The following is a 23,310-nucleotide window of genomic DNA, read 5'->3' on the forward strand; positions in this document are numbered from 1 at the left end:
ATCCAGGAGCAGTAAGAACATTACAAATAACTGTAAATAAGCGACTAAATGCAAATGCAGTGTATAGTGTTCCCGCGCATATAGATAGAATTCATTGAAAACATACACAGCAGCATTCAAGGTTGTCGTGAGGCTTGTGTACCTATAGCTAAAATGACCTTTGGAGAATGTAAACAAACTTGTCTGCTTTATAGTGCATAAAAGGACAAACCATGTCATTTTCAAGATAAGAGACACCAAGGAATACTATTTCAGTGTACAGCCATGGCTATGATACACTACAGCTTTTTCACATTAATTTTCAGCTTGGCTCCTGTCCAGGCCTAAAGTTTACATTAATTATGCACATTTTAAGTTGTTATGTATCAGGAACTGTCTGTCCTTATCGCATTAATAAGACCGTGGTATAGTAAGGGGAAAACACCTCACCTCACTGGATAACTTGGATGCAGAAGTTGTGGAATATTAGTATTATCTGGATTTTTTTTTACAAGCTAGAGGTTTATGGGATGCTTTTTCTCGCATATAAAATTGTTGTTTGCATTATAGCCATTTATATGGGGCTACTGTAGGTGGTACTGTACAATACAATATATACATTTGTCACAAATAAGTTAACAAGTAAATTGAGAGTTGAAGTGTGAAGTGTGTTTAAAACCTCTGGTTGTTTCAGTTAAAATGTATTTAACATTTTTTAAGGAGACAGAGATTGTCAAAGGGACACATGGCAAACTTCATTAAATAGATACCTTAATCTATATTTAACTGGATAATTTCTAAGGACAAATATATTTTGTTCTGTTTTGTTTGCCATTTCACTTATAACATTATTATTATTATTATTTATTTCTTAGCAGACGCCCTTATCCAGGGTGACTTACAATTGTTACAAGATATCACATTATACAAATATCACATTATTTTTACATACAATTACCCATTTATACAGCTGGGTTTTTACTGGAGCAATCTAGGTAAAGTACCTTGCTCAAGGGTACAACAGCAATGTCCCCCAACTGGGGATTGAACCCACAACCCTCCGGTCAAGAGTCCAGAGCCCTAACCACTACTCCACACTGCTGCCCTACTACTCCACACTGCTGCCCTATTTTAAATAATAAAAACATATTTTAAATAATGATTTCAAGATGACCTAAGGCTACAACAACATTTCAATCCATTATTTTTAGCATGTCAGTATTTTTTCATGAATAGTGTCATGTGTAAAATGTCTTATTAAGATGATCATCTTCAATATACTGCTGTTAAATGTCACTATGTAGCTGTGGTAATATGTACAATGGATCCATTGGTATTGCTGGATCATTTTACTGATGAATGCCATTACTTTTCATAAGCACTTCTGTTGAAGTGTTTTGCTTTAACGAAGCTGGTATATCAGTGAGCAATTCATCCTTTTCTAGGTCTTTTTTAAGTAGTCTGGTGAAGTATATTGTAGTTTATGGTAATACAAAAGAAAGAAATCAAAGTAAGTAGCACTGTGAGAACAGTGTTGTGTATATCTCTATATTTGGTACTAATCAAATCTATCTTTGAATAACAGGGCAGACATCAAACCTACAGAGCTGTTTGGTTTCTAAGCAACCTGCAATGAAGCTGGTGCAGAGAGGACCAGCTGGACTCAAATGGGAAAACTCAACATTTCAACACAACACAGCACTTACCGTGTTTTTTTTTTGGCCTACAATTGACACTTAAAAGATATTTATAGGAAAAATAAGTTTATTTTGGTTTAGAGTAGGTTAACAATTAATTACTTCTGTAGGCACATATCAGCTATACTAGTGTATGTCACACAATCGTCCCCAAAGAGGAATGAACCGTAATACCGCTACTCCAAGTGGAGTGAATCCATAATGTAGAATTGATTTGGAAAGGAGCAGCCAACACTACAGATATTTGGAATTAGCCAGCAGGGGGATACAAGACATTATTTATAACATTGCACAGCAGTATTGTAGTTCTGATCCTCCTGGAGTACCTGTCACATTTTCAGAGTCATATATGCATACAGGTTTCAAAAAGCAGTCAAGTCATTCCCAATTGTATCTTATTTAACTTGGTCATTTTTATATGCCATCTTTATGGAGTCAAATATATTTTAGTCAATATAACGTTTTCATTGGCTTGCCCATTATATTTACACTACACAACTGACCTTTTTTATTTTAATGTGGTTGTTTTTAGTACAATTGAAATATTTGTATTGTGATACTATAATGCAGAACTGTTAAACACAACTTTTGTGTGTGCTTTCCACTGGCTAATTTAATGCTATTAATACATCTACCCTATTTGCTAGTCTCATCCTCTTCCTTCGATTAACAATTTGATGGGATGTAGGCCTCACGTTTGTGGGAAGGGTTTGCTGTGCTAAACACCTATTGACGGGGCACACTTTTTTGTTCTGAACAGCACATTTTCTAGTTTAATTTCTATGCAATTTTTATTTTCAATTTTTATAGTTGACAGTTGACGTTAGTCTGTTCTACACAAGTTCACAGCTGATAGAAAAAAAAGCATTGGTGTTTATACACCAGAAGATCTCATTTGCTATAATTTTCTATGGAGAACCATATATAAGGGCATGTCTATAAGATGGGCCAGCCAAAACTGAAATATTTACCATGGAAGTTGTTGCACCTTTAATGGAACTACCATAGGGTATGTTTGCAGAAATAAACTACACTATTGCCACATTCTCATTTTTTCCATGTGCAGTTTTGCTCATATTAAGGTAATTTTCCTATTATTATGGAATGACTTACACATTGGAATTTAAAAGTGCCCCTATGTGCATCCAATCACAATACAAAGAAAGCAGAAAATATATAAAAGATGTCTATGGAAATCTGTCTGCAATCAATGTTACCTTCTCTTAAAGATACAATAAGCACACAAACCATGTAAACCTGAAGTGCTGGAAAGTTTAACAAAGAGACAGACCTTATGGGATTTCTACCAACAGTCTACTGGAAGAGCCTGTAGCTGTAGTTTGCAGTGTTCCTGTGTTATGTTCCGCTGTTATTTTCATATAACTTTGCAGAATTCTGTACTACGTTGTCCATATTTTAGTACTTTCAGAAAGCATACAGACCTTAGAATTACATTCTGCAAATCAAATTTCAATTTCAGAACCCACCCCCTTGACATATTTGCAACTACCAATTACAAGGTGATTGCTATAAGATAAACCTCTATGCATACAAACACCACACAGGTCGAAATAATCTGTAGTTCTCCACTATCTATTCAACACACAGTGCATTCTGCAAACATCTTCACTTCCTCCACATTGGCTAAATATGGACTGTAATATATTACAGTAATAATATTTTACAGGAAATATTGATCTGATATTGTTCCCAATATTTTAAACGATTAGTATTCTGCATTTACGTATTTACATTTTTAAATACATTAACATTTAACGTCACCCTTGTCGCAGCATCCTCTGATCTGAAATAACTGGACTCATAATTAAGTGGAAGCTTGGCAGATATATTGCGTATTTGCTGTGATGTATCCAGTTGCAGGCTTGCGAATTGAAGACTGACCTCAACTTAAACCTCTTTTTCATTCAATATTTTTGCATTTCAAACTTTTAACAATTTACTGTCTCCAGGCATCACATTGATTTATATGTCATACAAGATCATGTCAGTTTATGGGATAATTGAGGACAAACTGAACTGCCATATTGTTATCATGCTGTTATTTTGTTGATATACCCAGTTAACCATTGCTACCTTTAGTTGTATATACAGTACACCTAGATTGGTGTAATGCCAACACACATTTGTGTCAATTGCAGGATTATCAAAAGCTATTTTTTAGGTTTGAATCTTGTTCCCAACGTCTGGTGGTGATGTAGACACATATACTAAAACATACATCCCATCCAGCTACAATATTTTGTGTGTTATCTAAGTGCTATCTATGTACATCTACAAAAAGACCCTGTAAGTACTTTACAGGAAATATTAATAAATAAAACATTACACTAGATTAGTTGGTTTACCACTGAAAAAAAAAATAGAAGGAAGGAAATACTATATATATATATATATATATATATATATATATATATATATATATATATATATATATATATATATATATATCATATTTCCTGTAAGTATATTACATATTATGTATGTATGTATGTATATATATATATATATATATATATATATATATATATATATATATATATATATATATATATATGCCAATAGTTAATGGCGCAAAATGCAGTATTATAATCTCATACCGGGAGTCTGAAACATACCAGATTGATCCTGATTGATCCTGACCTTGGCTATCATTTGTGCGTGATTTCATCATACCTGGCTCAATGTACAGACATATTTGTTCATTTGTATTGCCTGGCAGTACTTGTCAGTACCTGTCAGACTGTCAGACTCAGGATGAGTAACCTGAGCTGCCCAACTTACAAACTAAAACGCCTTTTGTACAGTCATATGTAGTCTCTGACTCTGAGGAAGTTTATATTTCAAATCACAGAAATAGCGCTTTGAACTTTACTGCTTGTATCTCTGACAACTTTTACAGCAGAAAGAGTTGTTTATTAGTTATGCATGTGTGCCACCTTATAACTGATGGCATTACTGTGGTTGATGCCTAAATTAAACATTTGGACCAAACCATTTGAAATGTTTCCTTCTGAAATTATGGCATTTACAGTACTACACTGTTTTGTGCAATTTGTATTGAAAATGGTAACATACATTTTCTTTTTTTTAAAAAACATATTTCAAGTAGAGTATTTTTTTCTCAAAACAATCAATTGCATAAAGTAAAAAACAAGATTTAAAGTTACACTGCTTTACCATTTTCAAAATTGTAAACATCTACAAAAAGACCCTGTAAGTACTTTACAGGAAATATTAATAAATAAAACATTACACTAGATTAGTTGGTTTACCACTGAAAAAAAAAATAGAAGGAAGGAAATACTATATATATATATATATATATATATATATATATATATATATATATATATATATATATATATATATATATCATATTTCCTGTAAGTATATTACATATTATGTATGTATGTATGTATATATATATATATATATATATATATATATATATATATATATATATATATATATATATATATGCCAATAGTTAATGGCGCAAAATGCAGTATTATAATCTCATACCGGGAGTCTGAAACATACCAGATTGATCCTGATTGATCCTGACCTTGGCTATCATTTGTGCGTGATTTCATCATACCTGGCTCAATGTACAGACATATTTGTTCATTTGTATTGCCTGGCAGTACTTGTACACTGATTAAATCCCGGACAAATTAAGTGTTTTTCAATATCACAATATGGACATCATATTAAGTTTTAGTAAACCATAAAATCCGAGTATTTAAAGTTAATAAAATAGAAAAACAAATACTCAGGTCCACAATAGTTACTGGCTCCAAAATCTCCTGTCTGTTTCACTGTACAATTCAACAGCTCTTTCTGCAGCCGATTGGTTGCTTGAGGCGTATGCATTTGCATGACCCCTCCTCCTTTCTCAGTGATTTGCTTTGCAGGCTGTTTTGCAGTCAGTGTTCAATGCGTTACAGTGCGCATGAAGTTGGAGACAACGTAATATGTGCTGTATTTGTCTGTTTTGCAAAGGGGATTACAACGCATCGCGCGCAGCTTGGATTTACGGTGTAGTAGTCTGTTTTTCAATACATTCTTTTTATCTATGTTTTTTATACATAGAACACAACAGTAGCTTAATTCGGCGGAACGGTTTAGTTGTATTTATTTTACTCCACAGCATACTTATACAGTATGAGGTGCAGCTATGGCAAGAAGGGGTAAGACAGTTGTGAGGACCCTGGAGGACTTGACGCTTGATTCTGGTTATGGTGGTGCTGCAGACTCCTTCAGGTCGTCCAGCGTGTCCTTGTGTTGCTCAGACTCTCACCTACCTTATGCCCATGGAGGAAACTGTTGGCATTTAACAGACTCCATGCACAGTCGACACAATAGTCTAGACACGGTGAACACCGTCCTGGCTGAAGACACCGAGATCCTGGAGTGCTCCGGACAGTGCGCCAAGCTACCTGAACTGGAAGATGCACCCTGGAGCCTGGAGGAGGTGGAAAATGCCATCAAGAAGGAGCAGGAAGCGGCGGTGGGACAGCTTTCAAAGGATGCTCTTTTGAAGCTCTCTTATTTGGTTAGCAGGGCGCTGGTAAGGATTTCCAAAGAAGCCCAAAGGTTGAGCCTACGCTATGCCAAGTGCACCAAGTATGAAATCCAAAGCGCCATCAAGGTGGTGCTTTCCTGGACGCTATCTGTGAACTGCATCACTGCGTCCCTTAGCGCCTTGTCCCTTTACAACATGAGCACGGGGGACAAGTTTAGCAGGGGCAAGTCGACCAGGTGCGGCCTCATCTTTTCAGTCGGCAAGTTTTTCAGGTGGATGGTGGATAGCAGGGTTGCGATGAGGATCCACGAGCATGCGGCTATCTACCTGACAGCGTGCATGGAGAGTCTGTTCAGAGAGATATACATGAGGGTGGTACATAGTGCCCACACCGAGAAGGACAATGGGACTCCAAAGTTGACTGTCGAGTGTTTGGAACAAGCTGTCAACAATGATTCGGAACTGTGGGGGATGCTTCAGCCATATCAACACCTCATTTGTGGGAAAAATGCCAGCGGTAAGTTGTGTGTATATGTCGTTTATCCTTTGTGCACTTTGCAAAATTGAAATTGGAATTGGTGGGGACCTATTGTATGAATCTAGCTTGAACAGCATTGACGTATAGTCGTTTTTTAGCTGTTTTTTGTTTTTTTTTTACTTGTGGAGTAAAGATTTGCTAGTTACATAGCTATCGTTTCTGCATATACGCGGGATAAAATGTATCTGTACGTATAGTCCTGCTGGAATGTTCTGCAACCAGCATTTAGTTGCATTCGGACCACAGACTATCCTTTTATCCAGTGCTTATTGCTTAATGTGTTCATATGTTCATTAACAATGGGACATGCAAAACACATTTGTTGTGTAATAAACAATTTTAAATACCTATTAGTGCATTCAGTAAGTGTTTTAAAAATACCAACCAGGATACAGTTTGCTGTATTTTCAACTAGAAAAACTTGATTAGTAAGACTTTTAAATGGAGCTTGGGAGTTTGGGAGACTGGCAGTTAGGAGGTACAATAACTGGCGAGGCTGGTGTACTGTGTTCACAGACCGTTTAAAAGTTGAGAAAACAGTATTCATTCTGTAATGGGTCGTTGACCCAACGAGAAACAGTAACGCACAACAGTGCTTATAAATTAGGGGTATGTTTCATGGAAACCTCGATAGGGCGTGTTATTATAGCAGTATCATAACAAACCTGTTAAATCATTAGGAAATTTGAAAAGCTGTATCACAGTACAGCAGAATGATCAAGAAAGATAATTGAACCAGATGTTAGAAAGTTTACAAACGAGAGGAAGCCGTTCAGCCCATCTTGCTCGTTTGGTTTAATATATGTTGACCCAAGTCTTTGCTTAAATAAATCTAGTAGTAAATAAATTAGCATGCCCATTCCAATTGTTGGTGTACAACTAAGTTTTGTAAAAGCTTAGATCAGATTTGATTAGGATAAGCCACAACATTTTAGAGCATTTACATTGCCAGGGAATCCCCTTAGATTGCATCCACTACTCATATTTATTTTTGGGGTATGCCCACCCAGGATAACCAGGGATAGGGGTTGCAATCCTGGGTGATTCCCCAGAGCACAAACATGCTTTAAAAACTCAGCTGTGGTTTACCCAGGTGGGGTATAGGCTGATCAAATCAAACCCTTAGCAAGTTTGACCATTTACCTTATAATAATGTTTTCTCTAGACCCGATTGCATTTTTTGTGTACTGGTAATTCATTTTATAGTAAGAGCTACTGCCCAGTCAGTACCTGTCAGACTGTCAGACTCAGGATGAGTAACCTGAGCTGCCCAACTTACAAACTAAAACGCCTTTTGTACAGTCATATGTAGTCTCTGACTCTGAGGAAGTTTATATTTCAAATCACAGAAATAGCGCTTTGAACTTTACTGCTTGTATCTCTGACAACTTTTACAGCAGAAAGAGTTGTTTATTAGTTATGCATGTGTGCCACCTTATAACTGATGGCATTACTGTGGTTGATGCCTAAATTAAACATTTGGACCAAACCATTTGAAATGTTTCCTTCTGAAATTATGGCATTTACAGTACTACACTGTTTTGTGCAATTTGTATTGAAAATGGTAACATACATTTTCTTTTTTTTAAAAAACATATTTCAAGTAGAGTATTTTTTTCTCAAAACAATCAATTGCATAAAGTAAAAAACAAGATTTAAAGTTACACTGCTTTACCATTTTCAAAATTGTAAACATGCACAACGTTTTATCCTTGTGTCAGAGTTTACAAAGGTTTCTTTTAGTTGTGTTTATCTTTTTTTTTAAAATCTTGTATGAAAACATCCTAATCCAACAGTAGTATCAGAAATGACTGAGATAAAAAGTAACAAGCCAGTGATAGCCCAATTAAAGTCAGGAGGGCTTTTTCCAGAGAGTAGATATTTTAATTTGAAGTAGCCTTCCAATCTTCCTTTAAATACATATTTAAAAAATACTTTCACTTTAAAATGTGTGCGGATGGCGCTTCTGTGTTGAATATTGTAGGTACATTTGAATACACAGGGTACATTTCCCAACCCTCAATCGCCAAGCCACTGTCACTCAAGACCTCTGAACACCAGACAGCACTACATTCCAAAACTCACAATATTACTATGGACCACTCAAAATGTTCATGGTGAAATGTTGATATTGAATAGAGATTTTGGGTGCAGTTCTCAAAGATTTTTCCCTAAGTGTAATGTGCACCATTTTTAAATGTATGTATTTTATGAAGATCTCCTCGGTTAAAATGAAATGTGCACCCTTTCTTAATTAGCTTTATGTTTCATTACCATTTCAAGAAACTCTTCGTTAACTGTTGTACTAACACATTTCCTTCAACAGTAACATATTCTCTTGGTAACAAATCTAAATAATTGTACTTTACAGCAGCCAGTTTCTTTAGGGACAGCACTGTTCTCATTCTGTGTATGCTGGTTGAGATGTTTATTATTGCTGTGGCTGTCCAAGAAGGCACTGCTATGTGCTCTGTTTATTTGAAATCTCCTCTATTCAGTCGCCAACACAGTTCACATACTGTAGAATAAAACATTTTCCTGGCATCTGGCAGTGTCAGGCTGTAACATTTTCTCACTGTTTATTACATTGAATTTCAAGGTGATGCTCATAACATTCCCATTGGTCTGAGCTCTCTCCCAGGTTTTGATTAATATACCTTTTTAAAGCTAAAGTAACTGATGGCTATATAGCTTTTTTTGTGAAATATTTAATGGCCCAAACCAGGGTACAGTAATCTATATGAGAAAGCAAACATGCATTTGGCAGTTGTTGGTCAATTGGTTGTTTAAAAACAGTAAACTAGTGCGGTAGATGGTTATTGTTTTTTCAGGGTAGTTATTTTTCTATCAGCCTGTGTATAAAAACTTTAATGAGCTTGGAATTGAATACCTTCACATTGTAGCTGATTGAGTAAAGGTCTTTACAGCTTTTACAGTTTCCTTACTGATGTGAAAACTATTATTATTATTTTTTTTTTATCAATACTACTTTAAGCCCCTTATACAGCCATACTGAAGTGGTAGTGTTTCTTCACATTGGAAGACATCTGAAACCTTTAAATGGAATACTGTGTGTTTATAATAGTGTGCTTTGGATTTCTATGCATTTGTTCTTAACATTATATGATAGCTAACACATGGGGTCTGAATTTTGCTTAGAACTGCATGGAATTATAGAGCACAACTTATTGGTATACTGGTCTTGCTTTGTTCCCATAATTAGGCCAGCTATGTTTTCGAAAGTCATAATGCATAAGATAATTAATAAATATATCTTCATAAAGTATTCTGCACTGCTTGCTTGGGCAGTACCTTCTGGTTTCTGTTTAAATTATTTCCCAATGTCACAGTGTTAGCAGTATTATATTTTACACGCCAGTAGTTTCAGTATGCTCCCTTCATGAACTTTTGCCTCCTGCTGTAGTGGCCTTTCATGGTCTCTAATTGTTTATTTGCCTTGATCAGTGCTACAGTAGTGGGAAATTGTGTGGGCAGGCTACTCTAAAGAACTGAACTGAGTCACACTAAATTGTAGCTGAGATTTCAAATCCTTATTTCCTCTACCATGCACTGCTTCCAAATTTCTAAGACATAATGGCATTTGTGTTGGGTGATTTATGGCAATGACTCTACTGGTAACTGGGCAAAGATCAACTAAACACATTTTTTTTGCAGAGGTCCTGAATGCATGTCAGATAAAAATTGCTTTAATCAAATTGACCTAGACTGTGTTTGAAGAGAAAAGAACATTAACACCCACTGTAATTCTTGGTACTTGGTCCATGGGTTTCTAATAATGTGTATAAAAATAAAAAGACAAAATCAAATCGGAGCCTTGCAGAACTACAGTATGTGTTCCTGTGCTGTCGTAAATACTCAAACTTGGGTACAGCTCCTAAAATCTATACCTGCAGTGAAGAATCAGGTATTTGTTTCTTTACCTTTATGTATGGTATATTTAAGTCAACTACTGCAATTGCCACAGCCTTTTATTCCTCCCCTGACATTAAAGGGCCCAAACCAGCCAAGAACCGAGCCTTTACTATATTTACTGTGTATTGAAAATAGGCTAATTAAAAATAAATGTTTATCTTTGCACAATTTTACTTGCTTTTAAAGTGTGTCAGGGATATGCTTTATCATGTCTGGCTTACATTGAGATTTTTAATACATTTCACATGGATACGGTCCGTTTATAGTATTTGTGAGAGGCCTGTTATGCTCCTACATGTCTGTGTAAATGGATATCCTCAATGGTAACTTCTGTAAACAAGAAAACAGGAAATAGAATCTTAAACAACAAAAACATCTCAAATCAACAGGGGACATTTTAGAGCCTGAGAAACTGCAGGTCAAATAGTAGTTAGCGTGCCTCGGGTATCTGTCAATATTTTGTGGGCTTTGTTAAACATTTCAACATTAGAAAGTTAAACATTAGAAAGTGACATGGGTGATTTTTGAGGTTCTATGAATAATGTTTTCTTTGTTTGCATTACATTAGAAAGGTCCCACCTAGAGAACATTGGTAGGAAGGCAAGATGGCATAAATTGGCAGTGGGAAGTGAGTTTATATTGGGCAACACAAAAGACATACAGTACGTTCGTATGCCGATTGTAACAGCATTGTTGGGCTTGGTACAATGTTTCACATTCTAATATAACTCAACAGAAGAAGTATGTTTTGTTTTGACGGTTTTGTTTTGTTAACAGAATTCTTTTTTTTTAATGGAGTATTACCACAAATTGTCTTTGAAACATTTTTGTTCCTAATTTTAAGCAAGTGAAAAGGGACATTTTTCAGAATAAAAATAAGTTAACTGTTACGGTTAGACATATAAGAAACTACGCAGAACAATAATTTAACAGCTGCTTTTTGCAAACTATTTCTGACAGTTTTATAGATCTTATAGATGAATATAATATCCCTCTCAGTCTCAATATTCTTGACTCAACAAAAATAGGTCACTTTATCTTTGGTCAGAAATCCTGTTTGGGGTTAGTTAAGCAGTCTCAAAATGTCTTTTTAAAATCACCATTCTTGTGCTCTGTCACAGCTGTTAAGTCTGCAGTTGCTGCAGAATTGTAATGTTCTGTTTTATTATTTATCTCATATCTACATACAGTAGCTATCTCTTGTGAATGCTTGAAAGTAATAAATCATTTTGATGAAGATTTTTTGCTGCCTGTCAGTTCAAATATCAGTGGGTAAATATAACCTACAGTGCAACATAGCACAACTTATATCAGCTCCAACGTTGATATAAAATTATTCAAAATTACAAAAAAAAAGAATTAAAGAGAACTAAAGTCAGCACATATGTAACCAGTATTTAAATTCATTTTAGTTTACAGTAGTAGCAACAATTATTTAGCACAAGACTGGTGGGATATGGGACACTTTCTTATACCTTCTAATTCATTTTGGGAAACTGGGAATTGTTACTATTGGATTGATAGAATCTGAAGGTAAAACAGATGCCTTAATTGTGTCTGTAATGACAGTTCCCGGGCAGCATAATAGCATGAATATTGTTCTTGAAAATTAATTAGAAGGGAACACTTAATTACTCTGCTCCATGCAAGATTACTGTTCTAAAACCCTGAATAGCATGACAAGCTTTTTATATAATTCTTTTATAGTGACTTATGTAGTTCACAGTTTAGACAAAAACATCTGGCAGGTAAAATGTAATTATTATTTGTTTATTTTGCAGATGAATTTATCCAAGGCAACTTACAGAGACTAGGGTGTGTGAACTATGCATCAGCTGCAGAGTCACTTACAATTATGTCTCACCTGAAAGACGGAGCACAAGGAGGTTAAGTGACTTGCTTAGGGTCACACAATGAGTCAGTGGGATTTGGACCAGGGACCTCCTGGTTACAAGCCCTTTTCTTTAACCACTGGACCACACAGCCTCCTAATCTAGGAAGACATATTCTAGTGTTGTGGTCTCTACTTTTCAGCCATGAAATTACGACCATTGTACAGCAACACAAGTCATTCAAAATGAATGGTATTACAAACCAGTCTATTTATGGATTTTTAAAATGTATTTTTACAACAAATGGAATTTACTGTACAGGCTCATTAATTCAGGCGTTATTAATAACTAATGTGACTCAAAAAGGTATCCTTTATGTTCTTACAAAAATATTTCAGACACAGTGCAGTCTATTTCAATTTATCCAAATCAAGAATGAACAATTCCAGTCCTTGAGGCTCTCTGTGTCTGTATATTTCCAGCTACCAGCTTCTTTTGGGTACTTCCTGATTCCAAAGAAATCACATCTTGGAATATGTACGCAAAATGAACCAGAAACAAGCAGATAATGCAAAGTAGATTCTGATACAGAGAAATAAAGGTTACAGTTCAGAACTGGAGCAACATAGCTTCATTTTACTGTGTTATTCTGCAGGGGAAAGGTGTCTAATGGGGTGGAAATACAAACCAAGGGCCCCTTTTTACAGAAGTATAAACTGGAGCTGCCCTTTCCAAAGATCATTACATTTCATCTTTTTATAAATAGTGTATACCCCAGAACTGACAAATAATTCACAGCTTTTACATTCTTGAAAACACAGGGGTCAGTTTAGATCAAAACGAAGCTGTTTTTTTTTAAAGAATAAAGCCAAGTCCATTGGTAGAAAACAAAATAAGCCCAATTGCAAGCTAATGCAAGCCATATGCCATGGCAAGGCCATGTAATTGAAAAAGCAACATACTGATGTAAGCCCTATAATGTTAGCTGACTGAAAGTGCCATTTCTGAATTCTAGACACCACTTACAATGATACGATTTATGATTGCCATATAATAATACAAAGCAAATGTTTATCACTATAATGCTATTAAAACTACATGCTAGTAATCTTAATTTTATTAAAACTATTACATTAAAATGGACATCTAAATTCCTTTTGTCTAAAATGTTGAAACTCGCTGGCACTGTCTTTGTATCTGCAACTAGCATTTGTAATGAATGACAACTGCTTTTACAAAAAACTGCCTACATCTTCCCAAAAGAAACCATACTAAAAAATAAAAAAAATGAAAAAGCATGGCTCCAAGACTGAATTTATCACTGCTGTGCACTAAGTTCTGTGCAACTGGATGTCTTTGAGATCGGTGAAGTTTGTGTCATTTACAATTTCTCTCACAATCTCACACAGTAATCCACAGTGGAAATGGCCGTGTGATTTGCCACTAGAAACGCTAGTTTTAAGTGGACATTTTTTTATATTTACTGTGAACAAGTAGCTTTCTAATATATTAAATATTTCCTTTTTAAGGGTTAGTAAATATAACTTGAATATTATTATTATATTTAGGATTGTTGTTTTTAGTAAAATTGGTTTAATGTACGTGTTTTGGTGCATGCAGAACGAAGAAACTGCATGCAAATGAGGGTGCAACATTTTAGTAAGTGATTAATCTATAATTTAAAAAAGAATAAATGCAGGACAGACTTTATTACAATCACTATTCGTAATTATATTAACATTAATACAGTCATTTATTAAAATGTTGTGCTCTCATTTTAGCGTTCTTCATTCTGCATTTAATGAGAAAGTAAAGACTTGGACGATTTAGTTGTTTCACATTAAAACCCCATAAATTAAAGTGATTTTCCTGCAAAATGTAATTAAAAACAGCCACATTTTGTGGAAAAACCGCCCATTTGGCAGCAGTGCAGCTGACGTACGACGGGCCAGACGGAAGGTTCTCATGGGCCGGATTTGGCCCACGGGCCGCCAATTAAAGAACGCTGGCCTTAGCTGTTTGCAGAAAATGACTCTGAACATGTCCCAACATACCCAGCGGGACTCTGTTTTTCTTTTCTTAAAGTGCTTTCAGACAGATGCATGTGCTTTTGCTACAAGATAATTACCAAGAGTAATGATACCCAAAGGAAAATCTAATATCACTAATCACTATCACTGCTAGAACTTTGATGCAAGCTAGGCTATGGAAGAAAAATTTAACATTCAGAGCAGATACACAAACAAAGTGATGGATGCCATTGTTTAACAATTCTGTTTTAGGAATATCTGAGGGACTTGGAAATATTTATTCAGCTGAAGTAGGAAAGCAAGGATATGCAAAAACAACATAGAGAACCTCTTTTCCTATGTATGTATGTGTAGAGCTGAATACATTTTAGGCAGCTGAAAATGTATTATTTATTCTGCAGGCCAGTTTGTTTTTCTGCAGAGATTATTCAGGTTTTTGGGCAAAATGCAGGTTTTAGAGTTCTGCTTCGTTACTGTATAAAGAATTAGACGTATCCTGGGAAATTGATTTTATCAAATATTAGTATTAACTTGCTACCTGCTGGCTAAACTTTTTTTATTTTTTTTTATATTCTTGTTCTTTTTTTTTTACTTTCCTTAAACTGCCTCCAAATTTAAATGTTAACTTTAACCAAGATGTGTTTTAAATGTATCACAGACACCAAAAAGCACACAAAATTTAAACAAGGAAATTCAAAGATGCCTATGAAAAGGTCACTCCATTATTATTATTATTTATTTCTTAGCAGACGCTCTTATCCAGGGCGACTTACAATGGTTACAAGATATCACATTATTTTTACATACAATTACCCATTTATACAGTTGAGTTTTTACTGGAGCAATCTAGGTAAAGTACCTTGCTCAAGGGTACAGCAGCAGTGTCCCCACTGGGGATTGAACCCACGACCCTCTGGTCAAGAGTCCAGAGCCCTAACCACTACTCCACACTGCTGCCCCGTGGTAAGTTACATACAGTCCACAACAGTGTACGTGTTGCACTATAATTTTGGTCCAATAAGAGGGTCTCTGGTAGGTCTTTGGTGCATTTGATTACAATTGATGGTGATTATCAAAGAAGAGGAATGATTACAAACCTGCTTTTGTACATTCCTGCTTGTATTCTCCTACGTTCTGTTGTTTTTGAACTCAAGAAACACCATGATGGTATATCTAATTTACTGGGAAGGGTGCAAAATAGAAATACGTGCCTTTTACGTGATTTTCATCAGTATCTTCCCTTATGAATATAGGTCCAGGAGAATTAAGATGTAACCCAAATATGAGAAGGAAAAAAAAGATTGTTTATCTCAAAGAATGAGTTCACAGCATTTGTCCTAGCTTAGTTGAGCTGCTTTGAAGAGGTTTTCCTGTTTTGTTTCAATTTTGTTCTCATTGTGGACATTGTAACCAGGACACATCCTCTGTACATTGCCTTCTTTGGTATATTAAAACCATATGCTATACCTAGAACACTGCAAATTCTACCACCCAGTTTATACACAAAGTTACTGTAGTATGCCAAACCATCACAGCATTACACTGAACACTGTCCAAATGTTAATAATCACACCACACACTGCTATGAGATACAAGCCAGTTCATTCAATCCACCACAGTAACACACAACTGTTATTGTATAACTACTAGCAAACGCAAAACAGGCAGCTGCTGTTAATTATAGGGCCTGAAAGCAATCTGAACGCCTTGTCACACCAAACATATCAAACAGTCATTTGACTATGGGAGGTTTCTGGCATATAAAGACGTTCTATTAGATCCGGATAATATCTAATCTGCAATTGCAAATATTTTTAGCCGTATAGGGGTTTTGTGACCAAAAACTAATTTTGTAGATAAAATAAAACTTTTGACTGAACACTTTGTCATGTTTTTTTATTTGTGGGATCAATTTTTAAAAATAACTTCCTGTAGATTAGCATTAAAAAAGACCTTGAGCTGCTGAAAACTATAAATACCGACTGTACTGAAACCACTTAGGTTTCCTGAGCTATGGAACTACAGTATATCTACATGGTAGACATGCAAAGCTAGGGACACTGCTAGATCTGGTTAGCTAGCATGGAAGTGAAGACTGCTGTTGCATAAGTTACACTGCTTTCTCAATGGGGATACACATGTGATAATTAGATGTTAAATATTAGCGAATAGGAAAATCCACCTTCATTCATAAAAAAGCTATACAACTCTGTTGATGTTAGTGTGTGCATTATGTACAAGCTATTGCATTACTAGAAAACAAACTGCTGACATAATGCAAACCACTCTGCTTCTTCAAAGAAGTTATTTCAGTTTTCGAACATAGCCATGCAGTTTTGCACTCAGGAAATACTGACAGCAGAACGGCTATAAATACATGAATGGTGAGTTGATTTGTTGTCATCTGTGGCACTACTGCTCCACTTCCATCACGCCTCTGAGTGCCCTTCAGTCACACCTGCAAAACTAAGTGTGTGGTTCAAGTGCATGTCAGAAACGGCCTGTCACAACTCATGTTTTTGGTCTGGCAGTGTGAATGATTGAGTACGCTTCTCAACTAGTAAAAAAAAAAAAACAACATACATAATACTGAAACCTTTTTATAGGACATGTCATTTATTTTTTGTTCTCCATTTGGGATTTTTACTTTAATAGTGATGTTTGAAAGGGTTAGGTTAACTGCTGTTATGAGACTCAATGAACGTCTCTTGAAACAATCCTTGAAAAAAGAAAACTCAAAAACAAACAAAAAATGAACGGTAGACTTCGAACAAAAAAACTAAAAGAGTGGAAACTTGCAGCTGCTTGACAGCTATGTTCAAGGAAATAAAAGGTACGCCACACGCTACAATAGTCAAATACCTCTGCAGCCCATATCCTCAGGCTTATTGTTCATAAGGTTCTTGATTTGGACAGCCAACATCTACATCAAGAAGTCATTCAATTGTAGACTTTTCCCCTCAGGAGTGTTTTCTGCATTGTTAAGTTTTGGCCAAACACCAGTGACCCAAGTGTTAATAGAGTACTTGGTTTCAAAGTTTACAGTAAAGTTTTTGACATTTCTTTTTTGAACTACTGTGCTACTGGTGCAGTATATATATGACTTGTGTTTAAGGTTACAGATTAATTGACTAGCAACTTATTTTTAAATGTCTTTGAAAAATATAATCTATAACAAGGACTAAATATGCAGCTAGTTCAGGAACTTGCCTGAAGTTCTTTTAACAACAGAGTGATAAGGTATTTTACATCACCAGATGGTCATGGGAGATTCCTCCCTCCCTGCCTATTATACAAAATACCTTTTTGTTGTTTGTGTGGATGAGCTGTCATGTTTGGACTTGCACAGGTCTCACCATTGTTTCAACATGTTCAAGCAGCTTGCTTGGTTCAGTCACACATACAGCTATGAGCAAAGGTTTTGCATCACCCTTTAGAATTAACACATTTTGCATCATAAAGTTGAATGAAACCTGCTGAATAATATTACATTAACATATTGAATTACATAACACTTTATAGTTTTCCATATACTTTATGAGAAACTGACAAAAATTGAAAAATGTGACATTTTGAAATGTAACATGAAATACTCTGCTACTATGATGGCTTCCAGTAGACTTTTGCAGTATCATTTTGTAGTATCTTTGATTACATGATGTTAAATAAAATCTCCAATTTTTGTTCATATTGGTTTTTTATTTTAAATTATGTCTCAATTCTAAAATTCTACGTGATGCAACATTCTTGGCCATAGCTGTATATTTCAGTTGATAAATGTAGTAGGGCTGGGGCCATGCACATAAGCAGGGGGTTGTGAACGTATAAATAATAGTGGGATTGGTTTTAATGGGGAACCTGATGCTCTGTGTGTAGCAGACTACCTGCTTAGTTGCGGGAACGATCAGCGTGTGTGTTTACCAGCTATGAGCTCCTAATCAGCAGGTGGGCGTGGTGCAGCTGAATGCCAGGAATAAAAGGGTTCTGATTATACAGATCGGGGCTGCTGTAAGCCATAGGGGTCAGAGCGCTGCTGCTGCCGAAGTCTCAGTCCGTCTGTGCTTCTGAATGACTGGGTTCAGGAAACGAAGCAACCACCTCTAACGGTGATTGTGTGTATATTCCAAGGTCGTGGGTTTGGGGGTTTGTTCCGGGAGAAAGAAGCTGCAACGCAACAACAATTGTGTATATATCCAAGGTTGGAATTGGGTGAACTGGCCGAGGGACAGGGAGTTAGTTTCGGGATAGTAGATCCTAACCAGTATAGCAGACGTGGAAGCGGGACCTCCATCTGTTCGCATAGTTGTTTGTACAGTGTTTATTTTGCCTTTTGTACGGCAGGCCGTATGTCCCTCATGAGCTACCATTGCTGGTAGTGTCACATGGGGTTAATCTGTACCATGTAAATAAACCTCTGTGCCTGCAGACGTGTCAAGCCCAACCTTCTAGTCTCCATCTTCTGTCAATCAAGCAGCAAACACACATCTACGTCCTCCAGAGCATCAAATCATCCAAGTCACGTCTCTTATCATCACCTGTAGTGTGATCCCTGTTACAATAACACAAAGAGCTAAATGCCTGAGCTAAAAATATGTAGTATTTTGATCTCAATTAAACCTTTGGAAATACAAACACATGTTAGTACCCTGTTTGTCTTGTTTCTAGGTTTTATTGCCAATTGACAAAAGTTATTTTAATATATTTCTATTGCGAAATCAATGTGCCACTTTAGTTTACTGTAACTACTGTACCTTTATTGTTAAAAGTATCTTTGAAGGTTTTTACAACCTGTGGTTAGGAATAATAGCTTGTATTGTTGGTTGTATTTAAATAAAACTCAGAGGGATTGGTGGTGCGTCAGTGTTAACATTAAACACTGTAATGTGTCCAATGCCCACATTAGGAACAGGAGAATCTTCTTTTATGGTTTATATTCTATTTATTTTTCAGCCTGGTTATCATCTAAAACTTTTATTTTATTTTGGAATTGAAATCAGCAAAACAGTAAATCTGAAAATGCAATTAAATTCTGGCTGTAGATCATTTATTCATGTTTAACACCACAGCCATGGACACAGATTAGTGAAAACCAAGGCTTTAAATCGATGTATTTGAAGCAGTTCTAGAAACATTATCCCGGTAGCACTGTAGGTAGGTCAAATATACCCCAGTGGTCTAACTGCAATCAGACAATGTGAAACCAGGGCAAACACCTTCTCATGGGAATGCCTTTGATGAACAAATGAACCCTGTAAATTGCAATATGGTTGAAGATGTAAATAATCCACTTATTTCTGTATTGTCGCCCATGAGCTTATTGCAGCAACTTGTAAGGACAGGAAATCCATGTCTAAATACTGCAGTCATGTGTGCCAATCTCACGGGTGTGTAAAAGATACTAATCTATTCCTGGGAGTTGTTTATCGTGTATAAACAAGATGTTTAACTGGGTTTGTACTCACAAGAGTATAGATGAAAGATTTGAAAACAGGATGGGTAAATATTTTGCAGTGATGGTTCATCATATATTCATGAAAACATGAAGAAAAGGTAAATAAATATTGCTCTGTAATCCCAAGAAGTAATATTACTCCAGCTAAGCTCTGTTCCCACACGGCTCAGCAGCCGAATCAACCTGAGGTGGAGATGATCGCACACATGAGCTCACAATCGAAAGACACCAATCAATGAGTCATAGCCAAGAAAAACATGTGGTTTGCAGTTCATGATTCTGTCACTTCAAGAAGGCAAATATAATATTCTTGATATGATTATGTTTCAAATATTGTATATAACACATGGATTGTAGCCTGTCAGATTCTGAGTTTATCAGTCATTACCCTACGGGTAAAAGATAGCATCTTATTATGCAATCAAAAAACAAAATTGCTCCTGCACACACTCTACAGTGGGATTTACCTGCTAGATAATTATTTGGTTGAAAATGTATTGTATGCAATCCTTTAATCACAAAATACCTTCAGCCAATCAGCTAATCAGCTAAGTAGATGCCTGCTGCCCGCTGGAACATCACAGCATCAACTGTGAATCAAACTTAAAATCAATCCACGCAAGTGAAGGCTTACTGTATCAAGTGTTCAACTAATACTAAGGAAAGGTACAATATGACCAAATAATCAATCAATCTTTATTTTATATAGTGCCTTTCATAGTGGACCACCATCATAAAGCGCTTTACAAGATGCAGTAACAACAAGAAAATCCATAATACTTTAAATACAGAGAAATGCTTAATACATGCTATAAAGTAAAAAACAATGCATAATACATTAAATACAGTGAAAAGTGCATAATACATGATAGTGGCATAATACATGAAATAGTAGCATAATACATAAAATAGTAACAGCAACACAGCAGCTAATAGCAGATATCAGGCTTAAAGAGCATAGAAAGCAAGAGAGAACAGGTGGGTCTTGAGAGTTGATTTAAAGCGAGTGACGGTGGGAGCATCACGCACCAAAGCTCGGAGAGAGTTCCAAAGAGTCGGAGCCATGAAGCTAAACGAGCGTTCTCCAAGTGTGGTGCACTTTTGCTTGGGGATAACAAGCAGGCCAGAGTCGGAGGACCTCAGCTTGCGGGCAGGGACATAGCAGGGACATAGCGGGTCAACATTTTATTCTCTACCAAGAACAGCCAATCAATACTTTGCACTGACAAAAGCAACCAGTCCTGTACCTGCAACTGCTGAGTCAGCCAATCACAGCCAATCACAGCCAATCACAGCCTCAGCTCAATTGGAGCATCTTTCAACAACACAAACCAAGACACGGACAGTTTAGGTATATTGCTCCATTCAAATATCTGGCACTGTCCAGGTAAACTATAAGCAACTCTGACATGTAAAAATTATTATCAGTGTCTGAAAGTAGGCCAGAGATGCCTGAAAGCATTGCAGTGCTGACACATTACTGTATGAAATTGCTTATGATAAAAGGGTTCTTAGTAGGTTCTGAATGAGGTCGTAGAGTTATTGGAATTGTAAAGAATATTCACTGAATTTGTAACAGTGCCAAAAGGAGTGGAATTGTTTTTTAAAATGTCCACTTCACAAAAAAATGTCCACAAGTAATTGTTTGAGTTTTCAATTGAACATACATTAACATAAAACGTTTTAATCCAAAACTATTCAGATATTGTTACTTGTAGGTCACATAATTACAAGTACAAGCTTCAACAACACATATCATTTATTTAATTAAAAGTTTTTTATAGAATTTTGTTGTCACTACTTATTGAAGAATTTTAGTTACATAATATCAGTTAGTAGAAATCCTATTACAATTATTTGCATTATTTAGCACAATCGTTGCACACTTGTAGTACATTTTGTATTGGCCTCACCTTCCTCGCTTTCCTGTATGAGCGAGTTTATCAAGCAAGTTCATCAAGGAGAAAATGTTCCTTCATTAGAAACATTACCCCCATTTTTCTTCCATTCAAGTGATGACAAGTCATGGTGTTATGTCACCTAACCAAACCAGCTGAGTGCCAACTATCATCCCTGAACTCATCTTTTATTATCATCATGAATGAAACCGACTTGCACCAAGTGTCTCTTAAGTCGTGCATGTCAGGGATTGTGTGGTAAAGATATTCCTATTTCTTTTTACCACCCCTGTGCAGATGATATGGATTAGGATATGGTCTAACAAAATTACCTTTAGCTTTCTTTAGAGTATTTACATTTTTGGCTCTAGCCATAACTTTTAAAGGTCTCTTTACATGTAATATCCTACTATAAATTAAAATATGCAACATCCTTCTTGGCAAATCTTAGTTAATTAGCCAAGGTTGTAAAATATTAACAACTCAGAAGTGTTTAATTTTTCAGCACCCTAGTGTGGTCTCAAACCACTTTGCAAAACTTGAATAAGAAACAAGCAGGCTGTCACTGCAGACTAGGAAGGCTGGGGAAATTGTGGAGTAAAAAACATGATATAGCATAGTCCATCAAGACGTGATATTGGCAAGACTATAGTAGTAGATTTCAGAGATCACATACTATCAGAACTATCAACTCTTTGGGTTGCTCAAGTTAGGCAACACATTCCTAGCATTAATGGGGAGTCATGATGTTTGTTATTCTTCATTCCAGGGTGCTGAAAGGTTCTTGTGACAGCCCTATGCTTTTCACCAAGCTCATGTATAGCAGTGCAGTGTTTTCGGTGCCCTTGAAAAAGGACTTAAGTACACAGAATTAGAACAATCTGAGGGGCCTTCAGTTCCTTGGATAAAGGCAAAGGTGTCATCAGATACAGCTTGTCTACGGCAGCCGCTGAGCGAGGCAGTGCAACCCAATCCTCCCCTCGGGCCTTCTGCTCAAACAATTAAAAAAAAGATGTCTTGTGCCACAGCACAGGTAAGAAATATATAAAAGATTTAATAGGCCTGCTCAGGATTCTCTGTATTTTATGAAATGTAACTGTGCAATAAATAAACAAAGCCATAAACATTTAATGTGGTGTATATAAGTCATGGTTACAACAATGCAGTGTGTAAAACCTATAGAACATAAATTATGCATTCTATAGTATGTTACATGAGCACAAAAGAGGCAATAAACTGAAAGCAGGAATATATCTTGCAATAGACTGCCCTTAGGACACATGAATAGGGTTTTGACTGGATTAAAAAGAATGAATCTTTTTTTTTTTTTTATTGATGAATTGGAAGATTATTCAGCACTGTGTAGTATTGTTTGTGGCACAATACTAGAAATAGAATATGAATA

General features: G+C 36.0%; 1 protein-coding gene across 2 annotated transcripts in view; it reads left to right on the top strand.

The window, feature by feature from the left end:
* The first annotated feature begins 5,640 nt into the window (after positions 1-5,640).
* LOC117415653 (ankyrin repeat and BTB/POZ domain-containing protein 3-A-like) overlaps positions 5,641-23,310 on the top strand; it is a 108,900-nt gene continuing 91,230 nt past the window's right edge. For both annotated transcript variants that reach the window (XM_034026258.3, XM_059027063.1), the window contains exon 1: positions 5,641-6,739. In XM_034026258.3, the coding sequence (XP_033882149.1) occupies positions 5,875-6,739 (865 nt within the window). In that variant the 5' untranslated portion in view covers positions 5,641-5,874. The remainder of the gene's footprint in view (positions 6,740-23,310) is intronic.

Source organism: Acipenser ruthenus, chromosome 7, assembly GCF_902713425.1.
Source record: "Acipenser ruthenus chromosome 7, fAciRut3.2 maternal haplotype, whole genome shotgun sequence".
Lineage (NCBI taxonomy): Eukaryota > Metazoa > Chordata > Actinopteri > Acipenseriformes > Acipenseridae > Acipenser > Acipenser ruthenus.